A 14,052-nucleotide genomic window follows, 5' to 3' on the forward strand; every position below is an offset into this window, starting at 1 on the left:
TGCCCGGGTCTGGTCCGTCGAGGCCCCTCACCTTCACTGCCACCCGTGCAGCAGCGCACCCGACCCAAGTGGTTCCTCCTGCGAGTGGCGGGCCCACAGGATATCAAGTTCAATATGAAATGGCACAAAACAAATCCAGGTGCTGCAGCAGCACAGGGACATAACAAGCAGAGGTAAAAAGAGGATATGTACAAATTATAAAACATGTTTAACAGAGAAATAAGAACCCATGATCTTAAACCAGTGTCTCAACTTTAAGTAAAGGATCCAAGTAAATGATACAAGCATTTCCATTTCATGTAGTAGATTATTCCTGCATCACACAAGCTCATTATAAACGTTATGTACCAAATAAATGTGGGGAAATGAAACATTTCCCTCTGACATGTTGCAGAGTAAAAGCATAAATTAGCATAAAATAGATATAAGCAAAAGTGCTCTTTGTCCCCACATTCTCAGATAGTGACGTCACTATGTGTGTGTGTGTGTGTGTGTGTGTGTCAGCCACAGGCACAGGATTTTGGGGGACCAGCCCTCGGGTCAAGCTACACTAGCCTCAGACTGTTATTACTGCTAACACACACACACACACACACACACACACACACACACACACACACACACACACACACACACACACACACACACACACACACACACACACACACACACACACACACACACACACACACACACACACACACACACACACACACACACACACACACACACACACACACACACACACACACACTGACTCGCCTCGTTGCTCATCTGGGGTTGATTAACAACACCAAACACACACACACACACACGCACACACACACAAGTTGTGGTGTATGAATGTGTAAATTGTGTGTGTGTGTGTGTGTTCCCATGAACTCAGTTACCCCTTCAAAATAAAAGCCCTCTTTTGCTGCACCCCTCTCTGGAAGGCAGTGGTGCACCTGGGAGTGAGTCACTAAAGCCGCCGTAGGGTCGTAGGGTCGGTGTGGAGGCAACGAGAGAGAGGTGTGTGTCCTCACTGGAACCCTCCTGGAGCTCATGATCACCAGAGGATGGACTCTGATTGGTGATGGAGGACGTGGATCAGTCGGTTTGGGGGTTGTGTAACTTGAGTCGGGGGGGGATGGGGCTATGGGAGCAGTAGGAGAGGGAATGAGGATGCGATGATCACCTGAGAGCCGGAGGGACAGAGGGGCGAGTGAGTGACACGCAACTGTCCATCCATGGCAGCTCTTTACCCTCAGACACAGATCATCTGCTGAAGCTCCTGTCCTCCATCTTTCTTTGGGTCGTTTTGTGGTGTTTTCATCTGTTTTTAGTCGTTTTGTCATGTTTTTGTGCAGTTTTGCGTCTGTTTTTAGTAATTTTGTCATGTTTTTGTGGTGTTTTGCGTCTGTTTTGTCATCTTTCTTCATCACTTACAGCCACGGTGGCTCTGCAGACGAGACAAACAGCTCTTTACCTTCAGACACACATCATCTGCCTCCCACTGCTGCTGAAAGCTCCTGTCTTTGTGATACGGGGGAACTTTTCATGATAAAAGCAGGAGGAGTGATGGAAAACAGGAAGAGGCTGCAGGAACGAGCAGACCCTACAGCCAAGCTGGAGTCGTCCTTTTGCACTCGATTCCAGGTCCAATAAATCACTTAAAATGGATGTATTTCCACATTCCCGTCATGCTCTTGTGGGACTGCCGGGTGGGAAACTGGACGCTGCCAAACCTCCTCTTCTTCTGTGGAAAAAGAGAGAAATTACCCAGCTCTCCGGGGAAATCCACATTGTACTTTACATCTTTGATTTCTTCCCTCAAAACAATTTGGGCTCATTCTTTCCTTGGCAGCGGCGTTAACTCAGAGTGATTTGACGAGCAGCGAGCATGTGAGTCACAGATGAAACTTCCCACCCTGGCGACGCTCCGAGCCCCTCGGATCCTCAACGGTTCGGCTTTAATGGACGCAGTTGTGGCTGTGATGAAGAGGGAAGAGGGCCAAACCTTCCCTTTGAACTCTCTTTTTTAATGTCCTCACCTGCTCCACTCCCAGTAATGAGGACGCTGTGTCACACACACACTCACACACACTCATAAAACCAAGAGTTAATCAACCATGACATTGCTTTTAGTTCAAAGGTGCAGTGTGAGTCGGCTCTGGGAGGTCAAACACACATCAGCACGTCAGCAGCTGCTTCGTGTCAGAGTCTAATAACAGCGCTGGAAACTTACCGTGTTTTCACATTTATGCAGCTTTACACGACTCCTCTGCTCCTTTTTTTATTTATAAAGTCCAAATATGTATTTTAAATCATTAAGAGATGATATGTTGCAACTCATTATCACTTCATTTTTGAATTAGTGTGCAGTCAAAACTCTGCTGTTTGCTGTGAAGCTCCAACAGCACCACCTGCAGGCCGCTGATGATGGGTGTGTGTGTGTGTGCGTGTGTGCATGTGTGTGTGTGTGTGGTTCATAAACATGAACATTATATTGATCTAAAGGTTGAATATATATGTTTCCTGCTTCACATATATTTAATTCAGAGCTTTAGAAACTTTTAAACACGTACAACAAGAGGTACTTAGATTTCCATTGAATGGGTTTTTCCCTCTGCTTCAGTTTCTAGGTTCACACACACACACACACAAACACACACGCAAACACAGACACACGAACACTCACACACACAGAAACACACACACACACACACACATACAGACCCACACAAACACACACACACAGACACACACACAAATGCAGACCCCCACACACACACACACACACACAGAAACACACACACACACACACACATACAGACCCACACAAACACACACACACAGACACACACACAAATGCAGACCCACACACAGACACACACAGAAACACACACACAGACACACACACAGAGACAGACACACGAACACTCACACACACAGAAACACACACACACACACACACACAGCCACACACACAAATGCAGACCCACACACACACACACACAGAATCACACACACTCAGCTGAATGGAGCTGATCTGTGTCAGGAGAGAAGTCTGGTATTTCGTTATTATTATTATTGTATTTATATAAATATTCATTTATAATCATTTCGATCAATAATGAAAACAATCATTAATTAATCGCTCAAAATGGGAATGAGCAGTAAAATGCAGCTTTTGCATGAAAGCATGACTAATAACAATAATAATCTAATGATAAAACATATAAAGAGGACATTTTTATTTGTTTAAACCATCATTTGACTGATTAACGTCCAACAAATGCACCATTCCCTCACGAGTGCAGTGCTTTTGTGCATTAAGCATAAAATCAAACCAAAACAAAGGTCTCCATTGTGTCAAAAAGTGTCAACTTTAGTCTTATGAATGGTTAATAAGTCAGAGAAGAGATTTGAAGGAGTAAACAAAGTCAAATCAACGTCTCGCTGCAGAAAACAATCAAATACGTTTGGACTTTCTTCCTCTAAAAAGCTTTTTAACACTCTGTGCTATCAGAACTTTTGTGTCTTCATTAAGGACTTGACATTAAAACAAATGCAGCACAAGCGCAGCAGCTGGGGTTTGAACTATAACCAAATAAAGTGTCTTTGCACACTGATGAGTGCAACAGGCAGCAGCAGCCACTACGTGCTCCCCCGCCCCTCTGCTGTAAAAGCTCGTGTCTGGTGGAAAAGTCACGTCACAGTCAAAGTATCTGAACCATAGACTCAGGAGGATGAACCTGCAGAGTAACGGGAGGAGATGTAACATGTCCCTTGGGTTATTTAAAGTTAGTAAAGCGATCCAATCGTAGACTCATCACCTGAGAAAGTGCCGCAGATTCTCCTGTTCCTGTCGTCGGGTCGGCTCCGCGGGGAACGACAGACCCAGATCGTCTCTTCACTGGGAATATCAGTGGGCTCCGCATCACTGCTGCGTTTCGGGCTCGAATTACAGATTTCACCTGACACATAATCACATCGCAAACAGCAAATGTGAGTATGGACGTTAAAAAATAGCTTTAGAACGAGAGTCTGAGGGTCGCGATGCAACAGGTCCACGTCTCATCAGCAGGTCCCTGTGACTACGGAAGCGTACGCACAACAATAGGATATTCTATTAAACGCTGTGAGTGGCTACGCAAACACGTGGATCACGCACCAATGAGAGCGCAGGACTCTCCGTAGGTACGTATAGGAGCTGTGGATGAGGACAGTGGGCGGCTGCACCGTCACAGGTTCACACCATAGTGAACTGAAGACGGACGGAGCTGAAGGGAACGTTGACACAGCCGCGCGGCCACTCGTCCGGTTTCTCCTCTCACTGTTGGGAAAGCGCGTCACACATTCAGGGTAAAGCATTCAATGGGAACCTACTTTGACTTTTAAGAAAGCTTTATTCTATTTATGAAAATGCAAAACGGGAGATTTCACTGCTCTTTTACACACGCAGCCCACATAAGAGCAGGTCCAGAATCAAAACCAATCAACCCAGACGTGTTGAGTCAGGACTGGGTCGTCCCAGAGAGACTAAAGTGTCCATCACGTTTAAGTGTCCCCCGGAAACACTTCCCTTGTGTTGCGTCGATTTGTTTCATTAATTTGCTTGCGTTTGGACTATTTGCGTCCGTTTTCGTAAGATGTAGAGCTGTGAGCTCTCAGGGCCACCGTACTTCAGTCCTCAACACCTCAGCTCTGTTTCCTGTCTTTATTCGTCCCCTTTGGTCTTCAGGGGCTCCCTGTCAGAACCTCCGGACTCGTCATCACTGTCGTCCGTCTCGTTGGTGACGTAGGAGCCTTTGTGTCTGGACAAACACCACAGCAACACCACCAGGCTGAGGACAAGGAGCAGCAGCAAGGAGCCCACGAGCCCTGCAGGGGGGAGGCAGGAGAAAGAGCACTGAGATCTGCAGCGGCAATATGTGTCTTTTTTTAAAAGATGTTTCAGTGTTTAAGTGTTTAAGTGGTGTGATTCTGGCTCAGGACAGAACACCTTTCACTGCCCGTGTCTTATCTGGCAGCATCATTAAAGTTCAGCTCTCACCTCCGATTAAGGCCAAGGCTCCGTGGTCCATGTCCGTGTCTGGAAAAGACATCAACGCAACTTTAGTTACAATACAATTCAAGCACTGTGCAGCTTTCTAAGGGCGCCCTCCCACTGTGCCTCCGTCCCGTGCCCCGTGCTTTAGGGTCCTTGTCCCCCCCTCCAGGCCCGTTTGTACTCACACTACCTGGGCCTCGGAGAATGCTTCTTGCTGCCTATACGTCATCACGCCGTAGCACGTCACACGCATTGATGACGTCATGGTGATGCGATATATATATATTTATATATAATCCGTAAGATTTTCATCTAGTTAGTTGTGTGTTCAGTTCCTCTCTATCACAGAGTTAAAACAGTGGTGATTTTCACATCTGTGTGTGTGTTGGTGTGTGTGTGTGTGTGTGTGTGTGTGTGTGTGTGTGTGTGTGTGTGTGTGTGTAATTGACAGGGGAACATATAGGGGACGGACCGGAAGTAGAGAGGTGAATGTGTGTCAAAGTTTACAAAACTACGTAAACAAATTGTGTTAAACAAATTAAAAAAGTCACCACACACACACACACACAGCGGCCGCCAACGTGACAAGATGGCGGCTCTGAAAGAACCGGCTCACCTGCAGTTACACCTGACTGCCATAGGGGGCGCTAGAAACAAGGACTCTCACATCTGATGCAGGAAAAATGATGCGATATGGCATGAAGATGTTCAGATGTGAGTTCCAGTGTTGAGCCCGTGTAGCGTTAGTCCCATTATAAAGCTGTTCAGTCTGACCCAACACCCGGGTCCAAACGCCCCGCTGTGAACACTCAGGATCCCCTCTTTGGTCCGTTAGATTCTCTTTTTCATCCAGAAGAAAAGAGCTCAAAGACGATTAAGTTGTTTACTTTAAAAACTCAGATGTGTTCAAACAACGGGGAACACGGCGCTGCGGCGTAAACACGAGGCTCGGACCCAGAAATCAGATTCTGAAAGGGCGTCACGTCACGACTGAACAGCGGGAAAGGTGGAGGAGGACGCACGGCAGCAGAATCCAACAATGCATGGAATTCAAACACCCGCGGTCTATTTTAAAGCTCAGTGTGTTCAGAGACGAGGTGACAGAGGCTGCTTTTACACTGCAGGGCCAAAGAGGGCTCAGCTCGCCCCACACAGCTCATACTCACAGTTCTAATGTCTACAGATGTGTGTGTTTGTGTCTGACTGCAGGACAAGTGCCACTGCACCTGCTGCACAAACTGAGACTAACGTATACGAGAGAGACACACAAGCACGTTTCTGTAAGAACGATCATTAGGTCCATTTCTAAAAGTCAGAAATACGACATCAGATGTTGCATTCAGGTGTTGTTGTTCACGAATGACACTAAAGTTGACTGTTTGGACCGGTTGGGCCCACTTTGGCCCTGTTGTGGAAACCAGGGCCAGCCAGTATCAGGGTGTCAGTTCTTATCTCCATGGCTACAGACTCTGGAGGCGTCACACACACTCCTTCCCCTGCTCCTCTCCTGACACCAGCAAGATAAGACACTCCCTGCTACACACACACACACGCACACACACACACACACACAAGAGTGTTTCTTCCACCACTGCTAGCTTTAACTCATTTATATACTGCACATAGTTCCCAACCTGAGGGTCGGGGCCCTGCGGAGGGTCAGCACTTAAACCTGAGGGTCGGGCCCTGCGGAGGGTCGGCACTTAAGCCTGAGGGGTCGTGAGGTGATCGATGGGAGAGTTTTTCTCTCTATCTTTAACATTTGATTGGAAATGTTGCATGGTTTGATGTCTTTGGACCTGAAACAGTTCATGAAATGAGAGTTTAAATCCGTCGATCACGTGCAGGTGCGTACCTTTGGTCATTATCTCAGTCACGTCCTGAGGGAGAGGAGGAGACCAAGCTCCAGCGGGGGCAGGAGCGGAGGAAACGTCCATGCTGACGGCAACCTGAGCAGAAAGAACAAGGCAAACGCTGAACTGCCATTTATCAAATGTTTATAAGAGTTAAACAGTCCTTTTTTCTGTTGAAGAGATCAATAATGATGAATTCATATGCAAATAATGTTACGAATGACTAAAGAAGCAGGTTTTTAAGTGTCTGTGTCGATGCCGTTTCCATGGAAATGAACTTCTGTGAAAGTACAAGAGTGAATCCAAGTTGATGAAACAATATTGAAGCAGCAGCGTTTGCGTCTCATGTCTTCTCGCAGAACTTTAAGAAATAATTTAGAGTGTTTTAGGGGATTTTTCACAGACTGAAGATGAACTGGAAGGAGCTGCAGAGCCTGAAGGTCATTTAAACCCGATCTTTTCTGTTCTCTGACTTTAGCCACGCGTCACTCTCATCCAGCTTCTTTCATCTATTTAAGACCGGAGCAGGAGTCGTTGCAAACTGAGAACACACGCAGCGAAGTGAAGTTTAGTGATGACAAACAACTCTACAGTCACCCTTCTACACATTATTCAGTGATGACTGAATACAAGTTAGTTCGGACAGCAGCTTATTCTGCAAAACACAGACACGACGCAAAGAGTCATAAGTGACAAACGGAGGAAAATCAGACTTTAAAGTAAGATTTAAGATGTAAAAACTCACCAGATCTGAGCGGAGGAGCAAGAAGAAGAAGAAGAAGAAACACAACAGAGCGTATGCTGGACAACACACACACACACACACACACACACACACACACACACACACACGCACAGATGGGTGTGGTGTCAGTCCCTAGGGTCGGGATCTGTTCCTCCTCCAGCCAATCACATCGCTGACTCCACCTCTGTGATGCTCCACAGCCTGCAGATGTCTGAAACTGTGCAGCTGAAATGCCTCTTACATCATCCACACACACACACACACACACACACACACACACACACACACACACACACACACACACACACACACACACACACACACACACACACACACACACACACACACACACACACACACACACACACACACACACACACACACACCATTACTAGTCGTACTAGAGGATGAGATCCATTTCCTAGTTGATAATCAATAATCAATAATGATGACTAACTTGAGTGAGAGGTTCCTTACTTGGAGAGAAGGTTCTTGAGGAGGTCGAGGGCTCGGGCCTCCAGGGAAGCTTTCTTCTGTGTGATGGGGTCGCTGTCGTACGTGAACTTCTGCTCCAACTCTTGCAGCTTCTTCAGGTGCTGACGGACCTGTTGGAGACTCTCTGCTACTGCTGTGAACCTGCAGGAGGAGGAGGAGGAGGAGGAGGGGAGGAGGAGGAGAGAGGAACAAGAGGAGGAGGATGGAAGAGAACAGGAAGAGGAGGGGGAAGGATGCAAAGAGGACCTTGAATGCAGACACTGAAGGAGAGATGCGGTTGTTGTTTAAAGCTTACTGGATGACAGGAAGTCTCACCAGTTCTGCACCTGGTCCACGCAGGCGTTGGGGGGACCTCCGATACAGGCGATCTGCTGCCGCTGCTTCCACTCCGGCAGCTCCTCGGAAATCAGGTCTGAGAGTAAAGCCTGAGTGATGTTCAGGAGGTCCGTCAGCTGGATCACCACGTCCTGAGGAACGGCAGAGAACATGGAACCGTTTCAACAGCATCGTTGGTGGGAGACGGATTATCCACGACTGCTCCACTGTAAATGTTGTGCATTGAACAAACAAAAGCTAGATCTTGATGATTCAAGCATAAAAATGTTAAATAAACAAATATCCACAATCAAAAAGGGCTCAACAAGACCTGTAGCCTGTGGGAAGGGCTGCAGATGACCAGTGTTTGAGAGCAATGAGCCTTTAGTGCACACACAAAAAGATCTACGAGAAACTAAAGTGCTGGGTCGACATTTTTGTTCCCCAGAAAACTTCTGCAGAGCTGTTTCTCCAAAGTCCTGGATTCATTTTACAGGAACCAACACGTCTGTGTGCTCACCTGTCGTTTGGCTTTCAGGTCAAAGCACATCCTCCCATAATAAACACCAGTAAAAGTGGGGCCTTCCAACCCGTGCTGACTGAAAAGTCAATAAATGGTCCCTGTGGTTGTTTCCTGTTGTGATGCTTCAGTGCATGTGTGTTGCATGTGACTGCTGTGGCTGTTGTGTTGAGCTTGTGTTCATTTAGACTCATTTATAGTGGATGTTTCATCGACAGCACATACGGCCACGGTCGCACCACAATATGATGCTGCTGCTGCTGCTGCTGCTGCTGCTGCAGGGGGGTCCATGTAAAAACACCCAACTCTCCTTTACAGCTTTAATTAATTAATATAAAAATACACTTTAATTCACAGAAATGTCTCTAAAGTGTGTTTTTAACGTAGTGTTTAGCTGCACAGACTTTAAGAATCTCTAATTTGATCTCAATGTTCAGTTGTAGTTTCTCACCGTGGCCACAGGAGGGCGCGCTAATCCATTTAAAACATATTATTTTGAAGGATTAGAGCGGAAGTGCTGCTTAGATGTACTTCCTCTAACTTGCCGTGAGTGCAGTTGTAGTTGGTGCCTGCGGCCACAGGAGGGCGCACTTTCTCACCTTCTGAACAGGAGGTTACTCAGATATTCTGCTCCGACTGCAGCTAACGTTACTTTACACACTGTTTCACATTTAAACGTCACTAAACTGCGGCAGGAAAATAACCAGACGCCATTTTAGAAGCTCACTGGCTCGAGTCTCACGGTTAGCTCACATTAGCCGCGTGTGTTTCCAGTGCGTTGAGCCCGCAGGGCCACCGTAGTTAGCTTACAGCATTAGCCGAAGCTAACGGAAGCACCGACACATATCTACTTCTCTCCAAACTGAATGTTCTCGCACCTTCGGTCTGAACAAGAAGAAGGTTGAACACGTTTCCATGGTTACCATCAAGCTGACGTCAGACACAAGCGTAGTGTACTTCTATCATTATTAGAGCGTGCACACAGGAGTCTCACTGTTATTGTGAAGGGTGTAAGCGGAAGTGCTTCATATGTACTTCCGCTAACTTGAGCTGGATGCAGTTGTAGTTTGTGAGCGCGGCCACAGGAGGGCGCCCTAACTCCTCTTTGAACAGGCCGCTCCTTTAACGTCCCTGCTGAGACTGGAGCGAGTTTACTAAGAAGGACTCAACTGGACTCAAGTCTCAGTGAACACATGAATTAATGAATTAATAAAGAAATAAATTAATGCATGAACAAATGTATAAATAAATAAAGAGATAAATGAATAAATCAGTCAGTAAGCGTGAAATCGCTTCCTAAACATCATTTTAAAGGTGTGAACAGAAGTATTGAGTATATTTAATCACACTAACTCGATTAATTCAACTGTAGTTTTAAATGTATGTATGTATATGTGTATATATGTGTGTGTCCGTGTGTGTGTGTGTATGTTTATATAGGTAGCTATGTTGTACTCTGTGTCATCTTCAGTATGTGTGTGTGTGTTATATATTATATAGAGAATAATATGTTTTATTCAGATTAATATCTTTTTAATAGAAAGATGCTTTGTTAGATACAGAACCAGGATAATTGAAGACAAATGGAAGTTATTGTTATTATTACTTTAAGACTTTAAGGCAAAATATTTCAGTAATATTTATTAAAAAGGGTAAATAAAATAAAATACGTTTATACTTCTTCCCGCTCCTTTTCGGATATGGCAACAGAATTTATATTTTTTTCAGTTTAATTTGTTATTGCACATTTATTTTTCTCGTTTTTTTCGTCCTTTTCTTTATGAATCCTCATTAATGTGTGATCATTTATTTTTTTTCTCACATATTCAAAATAAACTATCTAAACTAACACTAAAAAATATGTTACTTTATCATTTAGCTGTTTGTCGCTTAAAACAGCTGTAAACAGGAACATAAAACACTCTGAAATCTTATTTGTAACCAGATTTATTGCTTTAAATGTGTGTGTGGTTAAGTTTAGGCAACAAAATGAAACCAAAGAGTCACACATTTATATTTAATCCATCATCAGACGTGTTCACACTGTTTTAATCCACATATTTCCACCTACATGAGCAGAACCGTGCAGGGGAACTACGCTCTTTACTGTAGCAGGTGCAGTCAGAGCTGCTAAAATACACATTTTATGATTATTTATGATTATTTCAACAGCACCTTCCTCCTGAAAGAGCTTCTGAACAGAAACAAGAGCTGAACAGTGTCTGAAACCTAACAAATCATTTTACAGTCCAACCCAAATGATGAAGCATCAGCTACACGATCATTTTTTAACACATTTCCCTGGAGACTACGTCACGCGTCACTCACACTGTTTGATAGTCACCTACGTTTCTCTTTTGTTTCTAATTCTCAGTGAAAACTTCTAACGCCTAAAGCCGTTTCAAACTTTTTAGTAGCCAGCGAACAACTTACAAGTCACTTTTCAACGTTTGATAGTCGACAGGGTTTTCCCTCACAGGGTTCAGATGCTTAGCGTGTCAAATCTCAGAGGAACGACGCTGATCAGAGGCTGAAACGTGTGTTTTAAACTTCACTTTAAGAGGTGGTGATTCTCCACGCGGGGCACGAAGGGCATTCATGACCCCAGGACGCCAGAACACGTGTACAATGAAGGTTTGGGACGTTTTATTTGATGCTTTTCCTCAAAACGGAGGCACTCAATGGACCGACCACCTGGTTTTTAACGTCTTCCAGACTCTCGAGTCAAAGGACGATGTATGTAAAGAGCGTCGGTGTCTACGCCGCTCTTCAGCGGGACGTTATCACGACCTCAAACATCGCCCTGTTTGCTCCCATTCAAACGTTTGACCCTTGGTGGATGTGTTGCCAACGTAGTGTATTTTTTAAATGCATATAAATGCATGCGAGAGTGGAGAGAGTGTTTTTTTTAGTCTTTGGCCGACACTTCTCTAAGGTTTCAGTTGGATAAAAAGTGCAGGAACAGACGGTTTCTGGTGTCGCCCGATGAGCACAGTGTTGTGGAAGAAGCTACTTTTACAAATCGGTGTTTTGTAACAAACTTCGGAGCCGCTTTAAAGACTTTGCACGCCAAATAGAAACGGGGGGTTTGATCTAGTAGGCCGCTCTGGTTCCCAGCCACCAGCCAAACCGAGGCGATGATGATGAGGCTGCTGGCTGGAGTCGTGTTTTCCCACCCTGCTGCTGCTCTTTCTTCTTCTTCTTCTTCTACTTCTTTATAATTTACTGTAGCTCCCCCTCTTTTGTCTCCGAGCTCGCCACCGCCTCCTCTACTCGTCCTCGTGCTCGAAGAACTCGTGGCAACAGACGGTGACCATGGAGATGAATGTCATGAACTCCTGGAAGTCGCACTCGGCGTCGCCGTCGGCGTCCAGGCTCTCCATCAGGTTGTCCAGCGCCGCCTGGTCTTTCACGTGCTGCGGGAGGACGCAGAGGTCACGTGAGGTCACTCAGGAGCAGCTTTTACAGGAGGATCTGAGGTCAAACATGTTTGAACGGCAACAATTTCCGTTCTCTGAGACGTTTGTGCAGCGGTGAAAGACGAGGTGAGATATCTGAATGCACTTTAAAGAGTTTAAAATACAAATCAACTCATAAACGATGATGCATTATTACAGAAAATGATGTGAAAGTTAGTAGAATGAGCCGGCAGAAGTCAAACGTTTGGTACATGAAGTATATTGTGATGCTCATATGTGTATGCTTTTAAGTGCGTATCATTTTCAGTGCAGGACTTTAACTTCTAACAGAGTATTTCTACTGGTTTCTGTAAGTAAAGCCTGGACCGGCTCTCTATAATTCACAGTTTGCATCATATTTCATGTTGTTTTATGAAGCCAAAAGTAAAATACTTGCTTCTGAATTGTAAGAAACTCATGTTCTTGTCATCAGTGAATGCAGGAGTTTAACTTCAGTGACGTTTTAGTGGATTATTAACAAACAGGACGGAGTTAAAGTCCTCACCGCCATCAGGTCGGGCAGCTCGTCGTGGAGCAGGTCCTTCAGCTCGCTCTTCTTCAGCTTGTGTTTGTCTCCCTCTCTCTCTGAGTACTTCTGAAACACAGCGATGATGGTCGCCATAGACGTCTCCAGGTCGGTCATCGTCATCGTCATCTTCACCTAGACGGGTAAAAGTACATTTATGGAAGCACAGTGTCCCATTCTTACCACTTTAAAGAGGATTTTTACGACAGAAATACTCCCACAGAGCCTCTGGAGAACACACACGCACATTCTGGAAGATGAAAAGTTTAGTTTCCAGACTTTACCTCAGTGTGAGTGGAGGCAGAAGTCGTCCCGGGGTGGAGGCTGAGGCTGGACAGCAGCCTTTATACTGCAGCCGTGTGGAGGAGTGTGGAGCACTGAGGTCATTCAAGCTGCTGACCAATCCCGTCAGTCCACCTCCCCTCACTCCACTGCTGCTCTATTGTCTGACTCTTAATGTCCTTTTATAAGAAGATGAAGAAACACAGAGGAGCAACGCTGCCTCTCATGTGAGGAACGACAAAAATGTCTTTCCATACGATCAGAAAGTGACTGAACCGTCCCAAAGCCCGTACTTCCACACTCTTCTGAGGGCAAGAGAGCAAGAATCAAACTCCCAACGCTCCCAGAGTCGAGAGAGGAACACTTCTCACCCGGACGTGTGAAAATGGCGGCAGAGGAAGTTGGAGTAGATCTCCACCTTGAGTGAAACAGGCAGAGCACGCTCATGAGAAATCCTTCTTCCAGCTGAGCTCAAACTTTTACTGGTGAACCCACTGACTCACGCGTCTCTGTCTGTCACCACAGGCCCAGATCCACAAACAGGGACGGCTCAGCTGCTCTCCTTACAGAGCGCCCTGTTTTTAATGTGTTTGCATCCAAATCAACCAAACCCTGCAGCTTTGAGTGCAAGTGTCACCTGTGAAGTCCCAAAGTTCTGCTCTCAAAGACCAAATTCAACATTTGACTTTACTCCCGTTGACTCTGGCAGCTGCAGTCACTTTACCCACATGTTTCATACAGAACATATGAAATAAGCAGCAAAGATGTCTTTTACATGATGAGGAAAGTGTGTTTTATATCATGCATTTCCACTATAAGTCCT

The 14,052-nt window shown here is 45.5% G+C and overlaps 2 protein-coding genes across 2 annotated transcripts; both read right to left on the reverse strand.

Annotated features, from left to right (window-relative positions):
• Positions 1–8,106: 8,106 nt before the first annotated feature.
• Positions 8,107–9,970, reverse strand: LOC310964733 (signal transducer and activator of transcription 1-like; the record flags this gene model as incomplete). The annotated part of the gene is made up of 3 exons (XM_083937989.1): positions 9,842–9,970; positions 8,444–8,595; positions 8,107–8,269 (listed from the first exon to the last, which is right to left on the reverse strand). Exons 1-3 carry the CDS (start codon positions 9,887–9,889, stop codon positions 8,107–8,109), a joined length of 363 nt encoding a protein of 120 aa, XP_083794115.1. The 5' UTR covers positions 9,890–9,970.
• A 996-nt stretch (positions 9,971–10,966) lies between these two features.
• On the reverse strand, positions 10,967–13,258 carry s100b (S100 calcium binding protein, beta (neural)). Its single transcript, XM_083938082.1, has 3 exons — positions 13,232–13,258; positions 12,927–13,082; positions 10,967–12,379 (listed from the first exon to the last, which is right to left on the reverse strand). Exons 2-3 carry the CDS (start codon positions 13,074–13,076, stop codon positions 12,233–12,235), a joined length of 297 nt encoding a protein of 98 aa, XP_083794208.1. The 5' UTR covers positions 13,077–13,082; positions 13,232–13,258; the 3' UTR covers positions 10,967–12,232.
• Positions 13,259–14,052: the final 794 nt, after the last annotated feature.

The sequence above is a fragment of the Echiichthys vipera genome (assembly GCF_963691815.1).
Source record: "Echiichthys vipera genome assembly, chromosome: 23".
NCBI lineage: Eukaryota > Metazoa > Chordata > Actinopteri > Perciformes > Trachinidae > Echiichthys > Echiichthys vipera.

Excerpts from the sequence above, each read along its gene's own strand:
- s100b (XM_083938082.1), bottom strand. The coding sequence starts at position 13,076 with ATGACGATGACGATGACCGACCTGGAGACGTCTATGGCGACCATCATC. Across the intron at positions 12,380-12,926 it reads AGCTGCCCGACCTGATGGCG|CACGTGAAAGACCAGGCGGC; the intron begins GTGAGGACTTTA and ends GTCCTCCCGCAG.